The sequence below is a fragment of the Myotis yumanensis genome, unplaced genomic scaffold (genome assembly GCF_028538775.1).
Source record: "Myotis yumanensis isolate MYYU_CA2020_CCGP unplaced genomic scaffold, mMyoYum1.0.hap1 SCAF_3, whole genome shotgun sequence".
NCBI lineage: Eukaryota > Metazoa > Chordata > Mammalia > Chiroptera > Vespertilionidae > Myotis > Myotis yumanensis.
In genome coordinates, this window is record NW_027223754.1 from 57079704 (window position 1) to 57104198 (window position 24495).

The following is a 24495-nucleotide window of genomic DNA, read 5'->3' on the forward strand; positions in this document are numbered from 1 at the left end:
ATTTGTGTATTAGATGTATGCCAATATCTGTCATTATTGTTTGCTGTTTAGATTATAAGCCACCTGAGAGTGGTACTCATGTCTTTTAGGGTTGTTTTAGCTTTCATGCCTCTGGTTTGGGAGACTTTTCAGTAAGATGCCAATGCTTAATTGTTGGTTGCTGTTGCTCTCTAATATAGTAGAATCAATTTGAGGGTAGTATTCAAGTATCAGATGGGTGTTTGGACTAAATGATCTTTTAAGAACCTTCTATTCCTCATTTCATAATTCTAAAATAGAATAGTTGAAGGAAAATTGTCACAGCCTTAGTGGAAAAAAATGCATTTTCTTTTTGGACATGAGTGTGATTTGGAACAAAATAAAACTATTTCATAATACAGAATAGGACAAAAGTAGGCTTACAATTGTGAGTACGAGAATCAGTTTATTCTTATATTATTATTTATTAATGATTGTATTTTCCAAATGAACAACTATAAACATACTTTTGCCCCACCCTATATGTCAGAAGTTTCAAATATCTCAGCTAGTATCTCTGTTAAACATAGATAAGAAACAATGTGGTAACAGAAGTAGCTACTCTGCTGTACTCTAGAGAAGCAATTTGTTTGCTCTTAACTAAATCTATTGGGATTCTAGTTATGACTATTGCCCTGTACTAAAAGTAACGTTTCTTTTTTTTTTTCAAAGGTACGCCAGCCTGTCATATGCATCAACAACCATGTATTTTGTTCAATTTGTATCGATTTGTGGTTGAAGAATAATAGCCAGTGTCCAGCTTGCAGAGTCCCCATCACTCCTGAAAATCCTTGCAAAGAGATTATCGGTAAGGGCCTATTTTCTGAGCACATAGAAATGGATTTGAAACAATCTCTAAATAGTGTCTATTTGGAGGAAGACCAAAATAGACAACTTTCAATGATGTTATTTTGCCAATATCATACTGGATGGATTGGTCATTTGTATAATCTATAAGTGGAGCAACTGAGGAGCACAAGGCATTATGAGAAATCTTAGAGCTTCATGGAACTTACATTCTGATAGAGATTGTGCACTTGGGCCAAAATATTAATAGTTTAAAGCAGCACATAAAAGGCCAGGAAAAGGCCTGGAGTGTTCAAGCAAGAAAGATCACCTAGCAACATTGAGAAAGGTTTCAAGAAGCAGGTGGCCTTTATGTTGGGATTTAAGGATTGATAAAATTTCACCTGGTAAAGATTAGGGAGGGTATTTTATGCAGAGGGAATAGCATGAACTAAAGTTTAAAGGTAGGAAAACAAAAAGCATGTTTTTAAAAATTATCAGTAGTTTGGGATTGACTACTGAAATAAGACTAAAAAGGTAAATTGAGACTCTAGTGACAAGTTAGGAACTTGCTCTCTGGGTAAGAAGAAGGGTGAGGTGCATATGATTGATTTGAGCAAGGAAGTTGCATGATCCAAGTGCTTGAGGAAAATTACTCAGGTGATCACGTAGGTTGGGCTGTAGGGGAGAGACAGGATGTGAGCCGGTCAGGTAGGAGGTTCTTGCCCAGGTGAGGGAGAACGTGAATCTGGATTAAGGGTAAAAAAGAACATTCAGTTCTGTACTAGTGCAGGTAAGAGGGAGGATAAAACTTGAACTAGAAGACCCTTGAAAAATAAAACATTTGAAGAGTTGGATTTTTATTCTGCTCATATAAGTTATTTCTCTTAGATTGTAGAAATTAAAATGATTTTTATTTGATTTTGCTCCAGGAAAAATTGAAAGTGAATATATCATTAGCTATGTGTAGGAAACACCTTTCAGAAAAGCTTAAGAAATCATTGTGTTAGTCCTAAAGTAGTGAAAATAGACTTAAATAAGATTTTTGCAATGGAAATGGAAAAAAAGATATAAGCTAGAATACAAAAACCAGTAGGATTTGGAACCAAGAGATCTGAAAGAGGAATCAGAGATGGCTTCAAGGTTTCTTCCGTGGGTACCTGGGTGCGGACTGGTAGAGGAATATTTCTTTGCTGTGCTGCATACTGTAGTATTAACCTCTCTGCCTCTAGTTTTTTACCTGTACTGAACTTCATCAAGGAATCAAGTCTTTTCTTGCAAAATATGAGGTTACATTATTAAAATAATTTAAATGTTTTTTCTAGCAGCTTCTCTTCATGTCTCTTCTCCTGGCTTCTTTCATTCATATCTAAGAAATATTTCGTAAGTTCTTTCAAGTAAAATAGTTCATCTATAGCATTTGGATAGAATGTCCTGAAAAGGAACACCTGTAAAATGCCTTTGCTATCATGATGCTAAGAACAAAGAAGGTAACCACAGCTTAAGTGAAGAGCTCTTGGGAAGAATTGATTTAGAATGTATTTGTAACGAGTCATTATTGGCATATAATAATGCTTTGATTTATTTATAATACATTGTAACTAGGTTGTTAAAATCAGTGAAATGGCACTTTAATCTTTTTAGGGTGTTACCAGTGATTAGGTATGTTGGAATGAATAAATTGATTATAATAATATATATTATAATGTATGTGTATTATATATTATGATATATGGATAATATATGTATAATTATATATGAAGTATATAGATAACATTATTTATATAATCTATTGGTTAAATATAAGTATAATCATTGATTTTATCATTATTTAAGAATTGTCTGGTAGTCCAAATGTGATAATTAATAAAATATAGCATTTACCTTTAATGAATTTACTATAATAAGGTACACAGATAAGTGAACTCAACTGAAGTATTTTCTTATGGGTTTTGTTTGGTTTTTTTTGCATTTAACTCTTTTTTAAAAAAATCTTTATTGTTGAGAGTATTACAGATGTCCCCCTTTTTATCCCCATTGCCCCCCTCCACCCAGTTCCCACCCCCACCCCAGGTCATCACCACCCTATTTTCTATGTCCATAGGTAATGCATATATGCATATAAGATCTTGGATTGATCTCTTCCCCCCCTCCCTTTTCTCTGAGATTCTTCAGTCTGTTCCATGTTTCCATTTTATTAATTAGTTTATTTTGTTCATTATATTTCTTTTTTTTTTTTTTTTAATATATTTTATTGATTTTATACAGAGAGGAAGGGAGAGAGATAGAGAGTTAGAAACATCGATGAGAGAGAAACATCGACCAGCTGCCTCCTGCACATCTCCTACTGGGGATGTGCCTGCAACCCAGGTACATGCCCTTGACCGGAATCAAACCTGGGACCTTTCAGTCCGCAGGCCGACGCTCTATCCACTGAGCCAAACCGGCTTTGGCCATTATATTTCTTGTTTATTTTGATTTTTAGATTCAATTGTTGATAGATATGAATTTATTGCCATTTTATTGTTCATTTTTTTAAAAATATTTTTTATTGATTTTTTACAGAGAGGAAGGGAGAGGGATAGAGAGTTAGAAACATCGATGAGAGAGAAACATCCATCAGCTGCCTCCTGCACGCTCCCCACTGGGGATGTGCCCGCAACCAAGGTACATGCCCTTGACTGGAATAGAACCGGGGACCCTTGAGTCCACAGGCCGACACTCTATCCACTGAGCCAAACCGGTTCTGGCTATTGTTCATATTTTTATCTCTTCTTCTTCTTCTCCTTCTTCCTCTTCCTCTTCCTTTTCTTCTTCTTCTTCCTCTTCTTAAAGAATACCCTTCAACATTTCATATAATGCTGGTTTGGTGGTGCTAAACTCCTTTAGCTTTTTCCTGTCTGTGAAGCTCTTTATCTGGCCTTCAATTCTAAGTGATAGCTTTGCTGGGAAGAATAATCTTGGTTGTAGATCCTTGCTGTTCATCACTTTGAATATTTCTTGCCACTCTTTTCTGGCCTGCAAAGTTTCTGTTGAGAAATCAGCTGACAGTCAACAGAGCACTCCCTTGGAGGTAACTAACTGCTTTTAAAATTCTCTTTGTCGCCGAAACCGGTTTGGCTCGGTGGATAGAGCGTCGGCCTGCGGACTGAAAGGTCCCAGGTTCGATTCCGGTCAAGGGCATGTACCTGGGTTGCGGGCACATCCCCAGTGGGAGATGTGCAGGAGGCAGCTGATCGATGTTTCTCTCTCATCGATGTTTCTAACTCTCTATCTCTCTCCCTTCCTCTCTGTAAAAAATCAATAAAATATATTTTAAAAAAATAAAATAAAATAAAATTCTCTTTGTCTTTAACTTTTGGCATTTTAATTATGATGTGTCTTGGTGTGGGTCCCTTTGGGTTCCTCCTGTTTGGGACTCTGCACTGCCTGGACTTATAAGTCTGTTCTTTCACCAGGTAGGGAAAGTTTTCTGTCATTATTTCTTCAAACAGGTTTTTATTATCTTGCTCTCTTTCTTCTCCTTCTGGCACCCCCATAATGTGTATGTTGGTACACATGGCTTGAAGTTGTCCCAGAGGCTCCTTATACTATCTTCATATTTTTGGATTCTTTTTTCTTTTTGCTCTTCTGATTGGGTGTTTTTTGTTTCCTCATATTCCAAATCCTTGATTTGATTCTCAGCTTTATTGTTGAATCCCTTTAAATTATTCTTTATTTCAGTTGTGTATGCTTAATTTCTGACTGGTCCTTTTTCAAGTCTTTGAAATTCTCATAAAGATTCTTGTAAGTTTCACTAAGCCCCTTGAAGATCTCTTTAAGATACTTGAGCAACCTTATAACCATTATTTTGAACTCTGTATCCAGTAGTTTGCTTGCTTCCGTTTCTTTCATTTGTGACGTTTCTTTGTCTCCACATTTTGGCTACTTTCCTGTGTTTATTTCTATGTATTAGGTGGATCTGGTATGTCTCCTGGACTTGGTAGTCTCAATATACTTTTTTTACTTCTCTAGTTGTAGGACTTCCATTCAGCCAGATTTCAGGCAGTTCTGAATGATGGTTGTTCTGTATTTTAGTTGTAATTTTCATTTTGTTGTGGGAGGTGGCAAGTACCCGTGTTTACCTACACTGCCATCTTGTTTCTCTCTTATGGTGTTATTTGACATTTATCTTTTCTCCAGTTTGAGATAGAGAAAAGGCCAAGATGGCAGCTCCAAGTATGTATATAAGTAAAAATTAAGCTAGGACACGATATAAAACAATAAGAAAAAGGTTCATTTTCATTCTGCCCAAATTAGAGTGAAAAGTTAGGTATTTTTTTTTCCACATAGGAGGGACAAGTGAAAGTGAACCTATGCTAAGCCATACAGTCCGGAAGCACCTTCGGAAAACTAGACTTGAGTTACTCCACAAAGAATATGAGGTAAATAATAATTAAAATTTAAAATGATGACAGCATTGAATTCAAGGTAAAACTGAGTTATCTCGGGCCTTGGACTTCTTAGAGTAAACAGCCAATGAAATCTTACTTAAATGCCAATTTCAAAATATCTTATTTGATGAGTTCTTTTTTCCTTTTCTATTTCAAATGGAGGAAAGGAATAGATAGAAGCATTTCCTTTTTTAACTTTGTTTTAATTTAAAATCTGTCCTCAACAGACACATCATTTTGTAAGTATTTGCTCTCTCAAGAAGTTGGGAGATAAAAGAAACTCTCTTATGAAAGTCAGTCTTCCAGCCCCCACAAGGCATTATGAATGCTCTGGTAGTCGGTGACTGTAGTCCTCATTCTGTTTTTGTTTCTTCCGATAAATTCACTGGTATGTTTATTCATTTTTGTGTGTTTCTGCTTACATTTGTTTATTCATTAATATATTAATTCAAATAAAGTGATTTTCTTATTTTATAATGCTATTTAACATGAAATGTATTGTGATTTAAAATAGTAAATAGTACTGTGTTAATTCTAAAATGTATTCTCACATACTTAATGAATATTTATCAGACTTAGGTACTCATCAAATTAATCCTTTAGGAGATCCCTGGCATATTGAGCTACTTGTAGTTTATTTTCTAACAGCAGAATTTCTCATGGTCTTAGTTTAAAAAGTAATACCTGTTTTAGATGAATAACTGGTATTACAGAAAAGAGTTCTAGTCCAAATGTTTAACAGTTGGATTTAAGATTATAAGCAGTTCCAGATGGTAAAATCTAATACTTAGAATAGTCACAGTGGTTATTGAAGAACCAGAATGTAGAAAATAAAAATTAACTACAGGTATTATTCTGAAATGGAAAGTGGGAGGAAATAGCTTATAGTTTCAACTCCTACTTCAAATACAGAAGCAAAAATATAAATATCAAACAAAACTATAGTAGATCACCTTCATCAATACTTTATATTTTTAATTTCCTTTAGTAAAGCAATTAAACATGCCTTAGAATTTTCTTCTGGGGAATCTATTTCCTTGTAGAATTCATGTGACTTTTGTTTCCTGGATATCTTAAATAGAATAAAAGATTTGACATTTTTATTTTCTAAAACCACAAACTATCATTGAATCTAAATGAAATCAGTGGAAATGCCAGTTGTTTTTTACTGGAATGCCAGTTTTTATCTAAGTCGAAATACATTTTGAGAATTTCAACTGTGATTTTCTGCATCCAAAACTATTCGTATCAGATAAATGATGTATCAATAAAGAATTTGTGTATCTACAGAATTCTGAGTATAAAATTTAAAAACCCATTGGCCTCAGGTTAGTATATGTATGTGCTTAGTGTTTGTGTCTACCTAATGGCTATGCAATGCTTTTTCAGGATGAAATAGATTGTCTGCAGAAAGAGGTAGAAGAGCTTAAGAATAAAAATCTCAGCTTGGAGTCACAGATCAAGACTATTCTAGATCCTTTAACCTTGATGCAGGGCAATCAAAATGAAGACAAACATCCAGTTGCAGATAATTCAAGTAAAATTGACCCAGAAACTGTAGCAGAGTGGAAGAAAAAACTTAGAACAGCCAATGAAATCTATGAAAAAGTGAAAGATGATGTGGATAAGTTAAAGGAGGTAAGTTGTGATCTTTTAAAAATTTTAATATATGTAGCTTTTAAATTTCTATTATAGTTTTTGTTTAAATTCTATAATATTGTAAGTACCTTTAGAAGTATAAATAGCCATATTATCTTGACTCATCATTAGATGGTTTGTGAGGAAAGGACAAAAATCCCTGAATGAGCATTAATAAGGAATAGGAAAACTTTTTCTCCTTAAATGTCATTAGCTGCCAAGAAATATAAGGTGGTTCCATTTGTGACTATAATTGGAGACTCTAGTGCTTTTATATGAGTTTGCATCTTCTTGTAGGAGAGTGACATCAATTTAAAGGATGTGTTTCTATTTCCCCTCTTTGTGGTTTACCTTAACTTTTTTAAAGCTTATGTCAGTGACTGCCCTGTATGCATAAAAACAAACACATATCCATTTCCCTACCTATAAAATGAAAGACTTGGATTATATCTTTTCTAGCACTACCACTCTCTGATATTTAATATTGTAAATAGTTAAAGGCATAATGACTAATATCAAGAGAGCTATGAGTAGCCTCTTTAGACTACTGTATGCAAAAGAATATTGTGCCTTATGAGGTAGGTTCATTTTTTTTCAAATTATTATTCCATCCACCCAACAAGTAGAGAAAGAACCAAACCTCTAGGATTTTTCAGTCTAGGAAAGGAGGTGAGATGCATGCAATCATCACTAGAGATTATAATCAAGTGCTGTTGAGCTTTGTTGGCCAAAGGGACCATCCTTTAGCTTGACTTCAAGTTTATCCACGATGGAGTCCTTTGTGCTGAATAGAGATGGTTTTGTGATATCCAGATCCATAGCCACCCGTTTAAAGTATCTACATTCCCTTAAAACACTATTGCTGTGCTGAATTACCAAATCCCACCTCCTAAAATCATTAATGGGCTCTATATGATATTTTAAAGTAGTACCACATACTCGTCCTCAGATCTTTAGTGAGGTTAAGTAGCAGAAAAATGTCTGCAGCTTAGTGTAAATACTAAACTATTTTCACATACACACACAAGAAATGTTATTTGGGCTCAGCAAAGGCCCAGATAAGAGAAAGAAGGGAACTCTATGCTTATAGAGAAAAAACAACAACAACTACATAATGGCACTGAGTTTATTACAGGCTTAGGGGAAGTGTGTAGTTTCTTTGGAATTGAGAGCTAACATTACTAGCATGTTGATTTGTCTAAGAGGGCACAAAAAGGAAAGACAACTGGGAAGTTAGACTGTTTATCAATCTACCATGTCTCCTTTAACTTCCCTTCCTCTTCTTGAGTAATCAGTAAGTTCTATATGATCTCATTTATAGTTATTAAACTTTATTTAAGTTTTTGGCAATCAGTGTTTCTTAGATCATGAGGCTTGGTATGAAAACTTCACTCTGGGCTCCTAAGAGTGGTGTAGGGGATGTATGTAAAAGAAATTTACATAAAACACAGTTTTTCTTTGCTTTTTAAAGGCCACATGTTAATTCAATACTCAAAGCTATCCTGAGACCTCAGAATTATGTGGGATATTTAGTAAGCCCATTTTTGGATGCCTAGTGATGGTATTAGAAGTACTAGGCAATAAACTGGGGCATAAATGAATTTAAAAACATGGACTACAGGGGAAAAACTTGAATGTGAAGTATAAAATTATATACTATAAATCAAAAATGAGTACAAAAAATTCACAATAAAGGACTATTTAGAATGAGTGAAATGGCCTTTTTTTTTTTTTTTTTTTGATGTTTTCAGGACAGAATGAGTTTTGAACCTTTATGAGGCTAGTTTCATTACCCAGTCAGTGTTGAGAATACAAAATAGCTGAAGACTTCATTACTCTCTTAGATGCAAAAAATAGGCAGAACTTTACCCTGTGTAATCTTTACCCTCCTAACCCTTCTGAATTTGAAAATATCTCCTGATATTTGAGGAACTAGCCAGCTTGTAAAGAGAACCATAGGCTGGCGAGAGACCTTAATATATAATGATACAATACTGAGGGGATGGAGAAAAGAAATCTCAAATGAGTTTCTAATTTAAGCTTATCAACATCATCAAAAAGCATTCACTAAGTGCCTCCTCCTCTTATGGTGCTGTGCTTGAGAGCTTAATTCATTGTCTGTGTCTATGAGGAAGTAAATGACTTTCCTTATATCTTTAGAGAGGCAGTAATGGTGTTTATCAGTAACTTAAAAAATTAACCCTCCACAATCCTTGTTGTTTTACAACCGTAAAGACAAGCAGTTACTCAGAGCCCAAAAGGAACCTGGATGAACCTAAGAGAGTTAGGCTTGTGCCCAACAGAATGTTCTCTGCCTTGCTTCTCTTATCATTCTCTTAGGGTATTTGTATGTGGGTAGGCAAGTAATATAGTCAGAAGTTCTGGAAATTGGTCAAAAACATTGGTCAAATTTTTGAAATCTGTTTTTAAGTCTTCTTAGTTTAAACCTTTTTGTTGACAACAGTTCTTGTGACCTGTTCAGTTTGAATGTGAATGTTCTAGTCTAACAAAGAATTTCTCCTGCCAGGTTCATGAGGTTGATTTCTACTCCAGGGAGTCTTATTTTTCTATGAAATCAATAAATGCAATGACTAGGGAATTTAAAGGGAGTAACTTTTAAGAAACCTCTACAATCTAGGCACACTTCTTTTTAGGCTGTCCAGAATCAATATTGGGTCTCTAGATCAAGCATGTCAAACTCAAAGGCTAACATGGGCCAAATAAACAAGGTTTAAGTTTATGTGGGCCACAAAAAAACAAAAGCTTCAATTTTCATAGAAATGTAGGGTTATTTTGATAGAGACATGCTGAATACAAAGGGCTGAAATAAATGAGTAATCGTTAACATAAAATAATAGAACATTTTAATAAAAATTTAATATTTTTTCTTGAACATTAACTTACCAAAAACTGAGTAACTGCACAAATTATTGCGCACACCAAACAAGTCAGTATAAGAATAATAACGTGGTAATCAGCTGCTAAAATATTTGCTGCTAGTATTAGTGGAGAGAAATGGTGCACCTGTGTGGTAAGGCGTGTAAGGGAAATGAATGCAACACGATAATAGTAACCAGTCATTAGCGAACATTGTAGTTCATTATTAATAATTATGTATAACAGGATATTGTAAATATTAAGTTATGAAATTTTTATTAAATCGTTTCTTACATACCATTATATTGGCTGGGTCACAAAAATATTCGTTGTGGTCTGAATGTGGCCCATGGGCCATGAGTTTGACATGCTTGCTCTAGATTTTCTAGCAGTTAATGTTTTGTTAAGCAGTTTTTAGGTATCAGAATTTAAAAAAGAAAACCATACTTGGGTTTTTTATTGTTTAATCAAGAGATCCATAGAATTGATTAGAAAATATTAACTCAATTTTGAGAGTCTCAGAAGTTGTGAGCCAGAGCATTTGGGGAAGCCTTTTGAAGAAAGAAAGCAAATCTAATCAGATTAGATTTGTTATCACTAAAAAACTATTGTTAAGTAGCAACCAAAAATCAATATTATAGCTCAAGAATTAACTCTTAGCATTAGTTTTGTGAATAATTGCATATCATATGATGTTACCATGCTTAGAATATTCACTTATGTGAAAAAGGAAAAAAAATCACCATTAGTATAGTCCTTTAATGACTCGTAACTAACATAGCTCCGTTTATTTCCCTGGATAGGAGATTTGCAAAGTGCTTGGGGAATATGGATTTAAAATGCTTGGTTGTATTCACAATTTCATAAGTCATTCCCAGTGGTGATTTTAAGTTTCCAAAGGCCATGTTCCAGCATTCAGTTTTCTGCTATTATCACTCTAAAAAATACTGGTGGCTCATGTTATAAATTTTACAAGGCATTTTTATTTTAGCTTATACTTAATTATTTTTAATTTTTTTAAGGCAAATAAAAAACTAAAATTGGAAAATGGTGGCCTAGTGAGGGAGAATTTACGACTGAAGGCTGAAGTTGATAACAGATCACCACAGAAGTATGTATTTTGTTCATAGAGCAATGTTTCAAATTATGTAAATGTTTTAGAATAAGCTGTTATTGTCTGTCACATGTGTTTTTCATTGAAGCATATAGGTTTAAGTAGACTGTCTTGCCTCTAAAAGTTAAGTGTATGGTTATGTTATTGGTAAAATCTTAGTTTCAGTTAAAGCTAATTTTGAAGAAAGGATTTCATTTTTATCCTTTTTCCTTATGTGATTAGCAAAAGGGTTGTTTTGTGACCTAAAACCGATGAACTTTCACTTGATTTCCCATGTAACTGTTTAATAGAACTAACAAAGAATAGGGAGATTAACATAATGTCCTTTAGAAGTTTTCTGAAATGTTCTTAATAGTAAATATTCATATAGCGCTTTCTCTTTGCGAGGTACAATAACCTATGATGTACAACTGATATTATTCTCCATTTACGGATGAAGAAACAAAGGCATAGAGAGGGTAAATTAATTTATCTAAACCTGCACAACTAGTATGTTATGTAAACAGAATTTGAACCCAGGTAGTCCAGCCCCAGAGTCCGTGCTCTGTTCCATTACTTGAAAACCATTACACTTTTACATTACCCATTACACTACAAAATCTATCCGAAATAGAATTTAAGGTATTAATAGTTGGATTTTGGACTGATTTGAACTATACAATTAAGTGATTTCATTCTTCCTTTGTGATGGGATAGTTTTCATTCCATTCCACAATCTCAGAGATTGCAAAGTGTTGACCCACTTGACCCTTAGTTTGTCTATTTAAAATGATAAGGAAGAGTTGAGACTTAAGAGTTAAAGATGGAGAAAAGATGGGGGATACAGCACTTAGGTTTTTCTTCTTCTAGAAAAAAAGAAAAAAGACAAGTGAGAAGAGAATATGGTCCCCATCCCTCTCTGAGGGATGGCATATCAGAACTCCATACTTTCTTCCCATCTAACCACTAGACTTCCTTTCTTCCTAGTGGAAAAAGCCAAGGCAGAATGAAAATTTTTCCTACCAGAAATAGCTCTCTGCTTGTCTTTTGAAAAGGAGAAAATGTTGCCTTCAGTAAAACAAAATGTAATATCAGGAAACGGTAGAAGTAAACTATAATTGCTCAAAACAGAGATAACCTACCAATAGAAAAGAAACATAGCTTTTACTTTTAAATAGTTCCTTCCCCTGTGCTCTGCAACCTCACTTTGCTTTCATTTCAGATAATGACAAATTAGTGAAATAAGCTTAGGAAGTGTTGCTGTTATGTGGTGGTTTTGAGTCTCTGCTCTTCTCATTTATTGGCAGCTCGCCTTGCCAGTCATAGTAATTCTTGTCCATTAGCCATTTCCCACAGCGTGCTGAATGGAACTAAAGCTATTTTGTTTGTAGCTTTTATTTCTTGAAAGGTTGCCCACCAGATTTCAGATTTAATGCCAGCCACCAAGATGTGTGTTTTTAAATATCCATGGCTCCATCCTGATAAGTAACTGAAGAATCTCACCTGAAGAAACCTGGACTCAATACTAATAAGCAGCCATACTTCTGAATCCCATATAATTCTGGATTTGCTATCTTTAACTTCCATTCCTTCCCTTCAGGGTAAGGGGCCACTTTCACTTTAAAAATGATTTGAACTAACCCCCATTCCAGATCAATTTACAATGCATTGAGGTGTTAAATGCATTGCATTTGATTTATAGCCTTGTTTACTCTGCATCACCAAACCCTAGTGGGATTCAGAGAGAAGCTGACCACAGCTGAAAATATCCAGATCTGGTTCACCTGAGGAGAGCTTCTGTTTATATTGAAAATGATATGAAAATTCAAGAGTTTAAAACTACATGCAAGTAAATAAACACCATCCATTCCATTTGTTCCCTTGATTAGGAAGCACCTTGACCAGTTATTTTTCTCTTGTCTATGTGGTTAGATGCCAGTGTAAATTTAGAAAATGGCAGGTGGGTTATAGTAATGAGCGTCTTTATCAAAGAAGCAGGACTTGAGCCAAGCTTTGAAGAATGGAGATTTCAGTGAGGAGGAGAACCTTCTGGGCCAGAGAAAACAGCTTGAGCTGAGAGAAGCACTATGTGTCCCTTCAACTCCAGACCCTTCTCTCCAGTAGCAGCCAAACATCATGCTCAAGAAAAATGGTAGCCTCCCTCTCGAAGTCACTAGAGCAGAAGTCCTTTATGTAATTCACACATCTGTCCGTTGTGACCATCACCATCCTAGTGAATAACTGATTAGCACGACCCTTCTGCATCCACCACTCTGTGCTCTAGGCAGAAAAGCCTGATCTCAGCCTCTTATTTTGTGTGGAGTGCCAGGAGTGTCACAACTCCACATGGCAAGAAACAACAAGAATGATGAGAGGAAGTTGAAGGGAGACTAAAAGTATTGCATTTCTTATACCACTGAGTTCTCTTGGCTTCAATTACTATTCCTAAACAATGCCAGGAAATGGGATATATTTGTCCTTGATAGAGTTAGGAGTTCCTTGGTGACTTTTTAGCTTTGACTTGTAAAGTATTTAAAAGTTCCATGCCTTTTCTCTGTGTTCTGTTTAGTTGTGCCATTTTTATGTTCTAGGTGTGCTAAGCAGGGTTTGTGCCATGTTGCCAGCTATTATGAGGCTTTAGCAGAGCAGCTATTTTTGCTGTCAGCTATTAACTCACCTTAATAGCATAGGGTATAAAGATCCATATATAAAACTTCACAGGTCATTTATATCAAACTTGGTTATAATTGGATTAATGGCTTACTTTCTATAAATATGGATTCAGGAATGTTATGTTCTTATAATTGTGTCTTTAGTGAGATCTATGGGTTTGATAATGACTCCTTACATGCAGCAGCTCTTTTATTACACAGCAACCCCAAGACTGTCATTATGAACCAATCTTCTTCACCCAGCTCCTGAGGGAAGATAAAGGCTACAGGTACCCTCTGGACAGTGAGCAGTATTTCCTGTTTTTAGTATATGAAAGAAGTACTCTTAAAGAGGAATGAATAGACTTCACAGATTACAATCTGTGCTTTTCTTCCGTTTATGCTGTATTTATGTTTGCTGTATTTATGTTCCTTGTGTAATCTCATCTATTCCCATGGCTTTAATAATAATATCTACCTGTATGTGAGAGGTTACAAAATAAAATTTATATCTTTGGCCTTGCCCATTCTTCTGAACTATGGATTCTTGTTTCTATCTGTCTACATTATACTTTCACCTGAATTCCTGTACCTTAAGTTTAGAGCAAAGAGGTTAAATACAGTCATGTGCTACATAACGTTTCAGTCAATGTTGGACCACATATACAGCAGTGGTTCCGTAAGATTATAATGGAGCTGAAAAATTCCTATTGCCTAATGATGTTGTAGCTATTGTAACATTGTAGTGGTGACACATTACTCATGTTTGTGGTGATACTAGTGTAAATAAACCTGTGCTGTCAGTTGTATAAAAGTATAGCACATACAATTACAGTAGTGGACTGTACCATCTAGGTTTGTGTAAGTGCACCTAATGATGCATTTCTCAGAGCATATATTCATCATTAAGTAGCAAATGACACTTTGGTAGTCCCCTCTTATTCACGGTTTTGCTTTCTGTGGTTTCACTTTGCACAGTTTTAGTTACCCCTATGGTCAGCAGCAATCCAAAAATATTAAATGGAAAGTTCCAGAAATAAACAATTCATAAGTTTTAAATTGGGCACTGTTCTTAGTAGCATGATGAAATCTCATGCTGTCTGCTTCCTCCTACCCAGGATGTGAATCATCCTTTGGTCCAGTGTATCCATGCTGCATATGCTACCTGCCCTTTACTCATTTAGTCATCTCAATTATCAGATCAACAGTGGCAGTGTAGTAGTAACAATGCTGCATTCAAGTAACCCTTATTTTATTTGATAGTGGCCCCAAAGCCATTCACATACATTTTCTTACAGTATATTGTTATAACTGTTTCATTTTATTAGTAGTTATTGTTTATCTCTTACTGTGCCTAATTTATAAATTAAACTTTATCATAAGTAAGTATGTATGGAAAAAATAGTGTATATATAGGGTTTGGTACTATCCTCGGTTTCAGGCCTCCACCAGAGGTCTTAGAACCTATCCCTCGTGGATAAAGGAGGTACTACTGTAAATGTTTAGCACTGGAGACAGACTACCTATATTTATTTTCCTGCTTTCACTCTGCCCCTTCTCCCCCTACCCAATTCATTTTCACCATACTCAAAATGGTCTTTTTATAAAGTATAAATCAAATTATTTAAATCTCCTACCTAAAGCTATTCAGTGCTTTCCTAAAATAAAATTCAGATCCTGTACAAGCTAGTCTGTACTTACCTCTTTCACTTCATCTTATTTTCATTTCCCCAACTCATCCTGCTCCAGCCATAATGGCCTTCTGTTTCTAAAACATGCTGGACTTTTTTTTTTCTGCTTAGAATGTTCGGCTTTCAGATCTTTATGTATGTGGCTCTCTCTTCTGTTATCAGATTCAGAGAGGTCTTTCCTGATCATTCAGTCAAAAGCAGCCCTCTGCTTCAGCACCTTCTACTTCCTTACTCAGTCTTATATTGATAATAGCAATAATCATGGCATAGGGTCGCAGTATAGTGTGTGATTATGAACTCTGGAGCAGGCTCCCTAGGAATGAACTCAGGTTTTGTTTACTTACTAGCTCTGGGATGTGGGAAGATATTTAACCTTTCTGTACTTCAGTTTTTATCTTATGTGAAATGAGGACAGTAACTTCCTAGTTGTAATGAGAGTTAAATGAATTTAAACTTGAAATGCACTTAGAGCCCATGATTAATGCTCAACCAGTGTTATAGTATTACTAGAGGTCCAGTGCATAAAATTCGTGCACATGGGGGGGGTCCCCTCAGTCCAGCCTGCACCCTCTCCAATCCAGGACCCCTGGTTCCTAAACGCTCACCTGCCTGCCTGCCTGGTCACCCCTAACTACCCACCCCCCCTCCCCCGCTGGCCTGATTGTCCCTCACTGCCCCCTGCTGCTGGCCAGGTCGCTCCTAACTCCCTCCCTCCCCCTGGCCTGGTCACCCCTTGATGCCCCCCTGCCAGCCTGGTTGCCCCCAACTGCACCCCTATGCTGGCCTGGTCACCCCCAACTGCCCCCCTGCAAACCTAGTCACCCCTCAATGCCCCCCCTGGCAGCCTAATCACCCCCAACTGCCCCCCTCTGCCAGCCTGGTCACCCCCAACTGCCCCCCCTGCTGGCCTGGTCGCCCCTCACAGCCTGCTTGTTCAGTCATTTGGTTGTCCCTTACTAACCCCCCTGCTGGCCTGGTAGCCCCACGCAGCCTGCTGTTCAGTTGTTTGGTCATCCCTCACTAACCCCCCTGCCAGCCTTGTCACAGGGAGTCATCTTGTGAGGGTGTGAGGGTTAATTTGCATATTACCTCTTTATTATATAGGATATTTGACATAATATGTAGCACAAAGAACTGGTAGAGGTGTGTGTGTGTAAATAATTGTACCCATCATCCATTCCACCCAAGATCGTTTGTCCTCTTGCTTTGTTCCTATTCTCTTTAATGACTTTACTACTCATCTGTTTGCCTAAGATAAAAATTCCAGTTTCCCTGACAGGGAATCGAACTGTGAGCTTCTGGTTCATAGGTGGATGCTCAACCACTGAACCATGCTGGCCGGGCTTGCTTTCCCCATTTTAACAACCTTCCCACTGCTTGCTCTTCTTTTCCACTCTGAACCCTTGAGCTTTATTGTTGCCTGAATTCTAGAATATAAATTTGATCATCTCACTCCCCTGCTTAATAAACTTTGGTGATTCCTAATTGCCCACAAATAAAAACCCAAATTTCTTGGTATACTATGTGAGATTCCTTACCTACATGTCCTCAGCTTAGCCTTCTAGTCTCCTCTTCTGCCTCCCCCTTCCTGTACTCTGCTTTGGCCATGCTGAATTTCTCACTTGCCCCAGACTTGCCATGTGGTGACATGTCTTTGTACATTTGCTCATGCCTTTTCCTTAGCCTTCCCTGGTCCTCCCCATTAGCTTCTCCTTTTTATTCTGCCTGGTTATTTCCTACCCATCCTTTGAGATCTGTAAGGCCCTCCATGATTTCCTTAGAGGAAACACTTTCCTCATGTTCTTCCCTTTGTTCTTCTATCATATTGTTTTAAAGATCACGTTGTATACTGACCAGTTCCATGACTGTAACACCCAGTTAATCTATCAGCTCCTTGGAGCTAAGACATTTTTAAAAATGCATCTGTGTGTGTGTGTGTGTGTGTGTGTGTGTGTGTGTACATATATATTTTACAGGTGTGTGCATGCATTTGTCTTCTCTGGATCCTTGCAAAGGGAAGGTGTCCTTATATTCTAATACTCTATATTGCTTCTTGGAGGAATTGACCAAGAATTAAGATTTTGAGCTTTCTTGAAAGTTAAAGTATAAAAGGTTTAAGAGGGTAGTGAATCGGATTTCTGGCATTTTCTCCACATGAAGAGAGCAGAAGGATTTCCTGAAATTTTCATACACTGTACTAAAGATTGGGAGTTACAAAGGGAAAAGAGGAGGCAACCTTGGAGCTTCCCTGGCTCCTAGATAAGATTTCTTGTCCGAGTCTCCTTTCTTGAATCAGGTTTTCCTGCACTTACCTGTGTCAATGCTGACTCTGAGCTATGGCCCCTTCCCGTTCACAGGTCTGTTCTTCCTAAACTGTGTTTTAAGACATGCTTGTATCACTGTCACTACTCCTGGCTCTTGTTTTTTTCAGCAGCACTTCTGGTCTTGCTGGACTTGGCTGTTGTCCCTTCTTGACCTACGCTGGCCTTTTTTGTTTCTCGTGATTCTGCTCTGACAAACGCCATGATTCCTGGTATTTGACCCCAGCCTGATCCAATGACTGATTCTGCTTGCCCTTTGGTTTTCCCGGAAGGGGAACTTGTAGACTGTCAGGGGAGCCTGATGATACCCTGGGGCCAGACTGTGACAGCCAGGTGTGCTCAGGCCCCTCAGCCGCCTGAGGGGCCCTTCTCTGGATATTCAGCTAATTGGGGATGGACAGTTACTGCAGTTTTCTGTCAACTTGTCTTTATTGTATTGATAAGATATTTTAGGAGCCTGCAATGCATGCTAATGACTACGCAATAAGCTTGTCAGAAAGATTATGAACTGCAGGAGAACAAGGATAATGTCTTCTACTCCTTTTGTTTTCCTTCCTCATAGCCCCTCGGCATACCTTAGTCCTCAATAACTGTCATCTCAGTAATAATTACAGGATGGCTGGATCACAGTTTTTTGTTTTGTTTTATTTTGTTTCAGATTGTTCCTCATGCTGAGAGAGACTGTTTTAACTATAGGGAAAAATGTATAGATAGTTATTAGTCCAGAGATTTTAAAGTTTGCTTTTTTCATTCAATAATAGTTGTACTCTTTTATAATATTAATAGTTTGTTGTTAAGGATATTTTTATTTTGAGAAAAAGTATTCATCTTAGAATTATAAAAAAAATATGAAATAGCATGTCTTAACGTTTTCTCCTTCCATGAATGATTAGTATTCCCACCGATGTCATGTAAACTTCAAGGCTGATCTTCTTGGGCAGAAAATTAGGGCATTTCTGCATGGAATTGTAATGATATATATTTATCAAATAGAATGAAATTTATTCCATAGTAAAAGAGGAATCCACCCTCATAGGCAATGAGTATGTTTAAATGGGTCAGCTCTTTTTGGAGATTTACCCCAAAGGGGAATCTTTTCCTCTTCAATTTACATATGCTGCCCAACACTCCAGTTGTTTCTGTTAAGAATTTCTAGATATCTCAGCAAAAATTTTCAACACTACAATTTTTTACTACAAATGCCTAGTTAAATAAAATACACACACAAATCTTCCCTTAAAATTGTGTTAATAATATGAGCTATTTTAAAACTCTGCTCTCCATTTGCTACAAAAGCAAATTCTACCTTAATTTTTTTTAAATATGTTTTTATTGATTTGAGAGATAGGAAGGGAGAGGGATAGAGAGACAAAAGATCGAAGAGAGAAACGTCAATCAGCTGCCTCCTGTGCACCCTCTACTGGGGATGGAGCCTGCAACCCAGGCATGTGCCCTGGTGGGGAATTGAACCAGTAACCTCTTGGATCATGGGATCAACACTCAACCACTGTGCCACACCAGCTAGGCTCTACCTTAATTTTTAAATAGAATTTTTGGGAGGTAGAAGAAGAATGTCTCCAAGAGCCTCAATTCTTTTCTAGTTCCATTGTCCGTGTGATCTTTGTCTTTAAGGGGGAAATTGTGGCTTTTTAAAATTCTTATAAATATTGAAGCACTTTATATTTTGTGAATAAACCAAGATGAAACATAACATAGCTTGTATTTTTTCTATTCCTCAATATTAGACCCCGAAACAAGTACCTATGTGATGTTTAAGCAGTAAAATTTTGTATTTAAATTTTTCCTTATTTCACATAAGTAGCATTGTTTCCTTTTAGTTGAAGATTCCTGTTAATTTGTGCATGAGTTAGATGAGATGATCATATATACTTTTTATATTTAGTACACTAAAAATGGAGCTTTTGGTTCATAGTTCTGGTTCAAATTTAGTTTTCATGTGTGTGGTTAAAATAGACACTCTCTTTGGTTGTCATTTGCCTGGAGGATCTGTCTGGTCTTTAGTTTCCTGCAAGGCTACTTTACCTTGAAAAATGATCTTTGGAAGTTTCAAAATACTCTTGAGCTTGTGTCTAAAACATACTAGTTGGTGTTTGATAAATATCCATTTTGTGTATTCATATCTTATTTTCCCACATCTTGTTTTTTTTTTAATTTTCTCTCCATGTTTCTCTTAGCAAATGTATGTGTTAATAAATATCACAACAATGCTAGTCCCTTGACTGTTTAAACAGACTTTGTGCTCAGTAAACCTAGCTTGCATTCTACACTATTCCACAGTATAAATAGGTACTGATATTACTTAAGAAAGGATCTCATGTTCATACTGCATAACCTTGAACAAGAGACAACCTTTAAAACTTCTCATTTTTCATCTTTAAAATAACCGATTTTGCCCAGTTGGTGTGGCTCAGTGGTTGAACGTCAACCTATGAACTAGGAGGTCATGGTTCCATTCCCAGACAGGGCACAAGCCTGGGTTGTGGGCTCGATCCCCAATAGGGGGTGTGCAGGAGGCAGCTGATCAATGATTCTCCTTATTGATGTTTCTTTCTCTCTCTCTCTCTCTCTCTCTCTCTTTCTCTCTTCCCCTTCCTCTCTGAAATTAATGAAAAAATATATTTTTTAAATAAGAGCAAATTTTGCTTCATAAAGTTGACATGATAATAAAATTAAGTAAGATATTTGTCAAGCATATGGCAGTATATTTGATATAAGTCAATAAGTTGTGGCTGCTGCTGTTGTTACTGTCATCATCATTGTCAATAGTTGCCTCACTGCTGTTAAAGGTTTATCTTTACACATACTCTTGGTTCCATCCCAAAAGTTCACTTTCCTTTTTCTTTATCTTTTCAGGCCAGGGAATAAAAACTTTGTCTTGCATCTTCAGGAGGGAAGACTATAAGAAAGTCTTCCTGTTCTCTTTCCGTATGCCTCATATTATTTAATACGAGAGGCCCAGTGCACAAATTCGTGCACAGGTGGGGTCCCTCGGTGGTGTGGCCTGCAGGGATTGGGCCGAAACTGGCAGTCCAACACCACCTGCCGCTCCTGCCTGCTGTTCCCACTTATGCCTCTCCCGCTTATCCCAGTCCCACTGTGTCTATTGCGGGCTCACACCCAGTCAGTCCTGATTGGGAGAGGCTTGCGCTGCCATAGCAGTGCTCGACAGCCGTGAGCCCTGCCTCTGGCACCCATCCCGAGGGGATTGGGGGAGGGCCTGGATGTGATGGCCCTTGGATCCGGATCCATCCTGCTGATGTTCACACTGGTTGTCGGGAGCCACCTGGTGGCCACTTTTATATCGTTTCTTCCTTTCAGAGCATCTAAGGAGGGGAAGCAGCCGCAGTACCTGAGGCTGACTTCCAGGAGGCCTGTGGCGCTGTTAGGATTGTGCTGATGGCACTGGTCCATCGGTGCCTGGCTCATTCTCTGGAGATTGAACCTACAGGACTACTGAGGGAGTGAATCACTGCTTCTGGGCTGGTGGGCCACAGGGACGGGTTGGTCAGCTAAGCGGCACTCCCACTGTGGGAGTGCACTGATCACCAGGAGGCAGCTCCTGCATTGAGCATCTGCCCCCTGGTGGTCAGTGTGCGTCATAGCGACCAGTCATTCAGTCATTCAGTCACTTAGGCTTTTTATATATATACTAGAGGCCCCGTGCACGAATTTGTGCACAGATGGGGTCCCTTGACCTGGTTGGTGATCGGGGCCGATCAGGGCCATCTTGCGCAGTCCAGGGGGGAGGGACTGCGAGAGTTTGGCCAGCCAGGGGGAAGGGACCACGGGAGGTTGGCTGTGGAAGCACACTAACCACCAGGGGACAACTCCTGTGTTGAGCGTCTGCCCCCTTGTGGTCAGTGCACATCATAGCTATTGGCCAGTCGACTGGTCGTTCAGGCGACTGATCGTAATAGTTGCTTAGGCTTTTATATATATAGATAGATATTTTTGTGGAACTAACTTATGTGACTAGGATTGGTCATAGAAAGTACATTTATGATTTAAAAATTCTCTAGAAATGTAGCATTTTCATAACTGAATTCCTAATTTTTTTAAAAGAGGAAACCCTCTTGAAGAAGCACTGGCAAGTCATATAGGTCAGCAGTGGATAAAAATGTATAGGCCACTTCTTAAAGTTCCCTAGTATAAAGACAGATGCCCCCCTTCTCCAACACATGTGCAAGGATGAAATAGATGTAGGTAATGTACAAACAACTCTTTGAGTTCAGGTGAGAGGAAAAGGCCTTCACCACCAAATACAGTTTTGAGCTCCCTACAGTCCTGATCCTCTCTGTCCTCTTTCCCTAAAATATGCCCCCCTGTTCACCCTATACACAATGCACAAGGCAGAGCACAGCACTGGGACCTCTCCCTTTTCTTCCCACTCCTGTCCTGAAGAGCTCATTTTATAAGCTACTCACTTAAGAAAGGTATAATTAAAAAGACGAGTTTGTACATTTAAGGAATCTCTAACTGGTGGATTTTACTTGAGGAGAAAATTCATAGGAAAGTGAAAGGAACAGTGGAAATTTCCCTTCCCTCTGAAACACTACCTCTCTTCCATGTTTAAAATGAAGATGCTTTCCTAATATCTCTGAAAGTCGGGGAATGAGAAGCTAGACATCTACAGCTATGTAGACAGGCGACTCTACAATAAAATCCCACTCTGTGAATGGGTCATTCTTTCTTAGGGTAAGTGTGGCAATTCTTTTAAAAAATATTTGAGAGTCACATAACTTTACTTGGTTTTCTCACATACTAACCATTACTTTAGGTAATCCTGTGCTTGTTTTAGCAGCACATTTACTAATGTTGGTAATCCTCACTTTACATCCTTATAAAGGACCATAAAAATGGTATTTCAAGCTAAAATTATGCAAAGCAATAATAATTAATGGGGAAGATCTCATTGTTCTATAACCTTTAACAATTTTTGTAAAAAAAATACATCTCTTATTATTAGTTATAAATGTATATAGAAATGAAAAAAATAGTAAAACTAATATTTAGGAAGCTAATGTTTATTTCTTTGGAAAAAACTTACGGAAAATAATCAGTAGTGCTTTCCACCTTATGGAATAATTTGTATATGAAGCATCTTTTCTAACACCTAACGAACTGTCCTACTCCTAAGTTTGCATCAGCTTCCAGCACTTTCTCCTTTGTGCTTTCCATGTCATGAAATATTTCCATTTTGCTTTAATGTGAAGTTTTTTGCTAGCCTGTTACTTCCTCTAGAAATCTTTATTCTTTTCATCACAACCGCTTTTCTCATTTATGTCAATAAGTTTGCCTCTCTCAAGTTCCTTGAGCATATCTAGGGGCTCTCGATGGTGACAGGCTCAACATTCCCATGATCAGCTCTTCTTCTATACTTACATTTACATTTGATTCTAATTTCACTTCTGGAGTTAATCACCTTTCATTTCTTTACTGCTCCTTCAACTTTGTAGGCTAATTCTGTCTTTTGATTATCCATTTCTGTAAAATGTCATGTGGCAGCACAACTACATGGTTTGCTGTTTGTGTGTGATCTGAATAACAGATCAGTGACCAGTCACTTTCAGACTTTGAAAACAATGATCTGATTGGTGATTTATCATAATACACATCTGCTATTTATTAGTGCTTTGTAAACTGAAAGCTAGCAGTGAAAAATTTACTTTAATTTGAACCATGTTGTTAAGTGACTGGTGTTATTTAATTAAACTGTGCCAGCTGAAATTTGCGCATATCAGAACTGTGTACAGCAAGGACATCAGCATTGAAAATCTATCAGGCTGGATCACAAAGGTGGTCGAGACCCAAAGGTTTCTTTCACTTTGTTTCACAATTACTTTAGCTAGCAAGTGAGGGAAAGATATAAAATCAAAGATGCATGGAGGCGGGTAGCTCACTTTGCCGGTGTCCCTTTTGTCCCTCAAGATGATGTTTCTAAAGTTGGGTGGTCTCAGTACCGGCTGTGCTTGCTGTATTTTCCTTTTGTTGGGTATGCCTTTGAGAACTAGAGAGGCAACATAAATTCTGGCATTTGTTCTTTTACTACATTTGCTTTCTTCTAACCTCCTTCAAACATAACCTGGTCCTCCTGTGTGATGGTCTATAAGTAAATGTGGTCATGGGAACTTTTCTTTGTTGGAGGTGCCCTTGAAATAGTTATAATACCTCAAAGGTGAAACCAATAGGACTTTAATTTCTTTTCTAGTAGGGACAGAATAATCTTATATTTCTGTAGCTTTTTGGACAAGGGGAGCCCTCAACCAGAACGTACATACACATCAGTTAGCATTACAAGATGAGAAATCCTTTGAGCTTCTCCTGGATTCTAGCAGAACGCACTTCCGATATCAGTTGCAGTTCCCATTCTGCTCTTCGATGTTTTCTCTAACATAATGAAGCCTTTGGCCATCACTGCTACTTTGAAAATCAAAGCCTTTTGGTCTCTAATGGAATGTTTATGAAAATACTCCATTTTGAAATTTGCTCAGGAAAAGGAAGTATGGTAAATGATGTTAGAAATCCCTCTGGCTTGCCTTGGCATTGATTCATTTAATGATATGTACTCTGGAAATATCTGGAATTAGTGTGAATAAGAGAGTATTAAAACCCAAAGGTAAATAAGCTCTTATCCTCATTGTTTCTTTCCTTGGAAGTTTAGCATCATATATGCATTCCTAATTGTTATTTCTGTGTGATCAAGTAAATTGCTCTTTGCCAAATTTAATATTGGTATCTAAGGTAAGCTAAAAATCTCTTAACACCTATGTCAAAAGTCTCATCTGTTTAGCTAAGGTGAAAGTGGAAGTGTTTTTTTTTTTTTTTTTTTGGATGGAGCATTGTAGATCGGCAAGCCTGTAGTGGGAAGGAAAAAACAAAACAAAAAAAAACAACTATACTGTTATATGTCATGCTCTGTTGCTTTTCTTGGTGTCCGTGAAAAAACAGTAGTCTTATGTATGAAAC

At 37.3% G+C, this 24495-nt stretch overlaps 1 protein-coding gene across 2 annotated transcripts in view; it reads left to right on the forward strand.

Annotated features, from left to right (window-relative positions):
- Window positions 1-24495, forward strand: part of OBI1 (ORC ubiquitin ligase 1) — a 42583-nt gene that overhangs the window by 10558 nt on the left and 7530 nt on the right. The window contains exons 2-5 of one of the 2 annotated variants that reach the window (XM_070408889.1): window positions 691-826; window positions 5137-5228; window positions 6627-6875; window positions 10775-10863. In XM_070408889.1, the coding sequence (XP_070264990.1) occupies window positions 691-826; window positions 5137-5228; window positions 6627-6875; window positions 10775-10863 (566 nt within the window). Of the gene's footprint in view, window positions 1-675; window positions 827-5136; window positions 5229-6626; window positions 6876-10774; window positions 10864-24495 lie in introns of those variants that run through there. The other variant, XM_070408890.1, reaches the window with a different exon arrangement.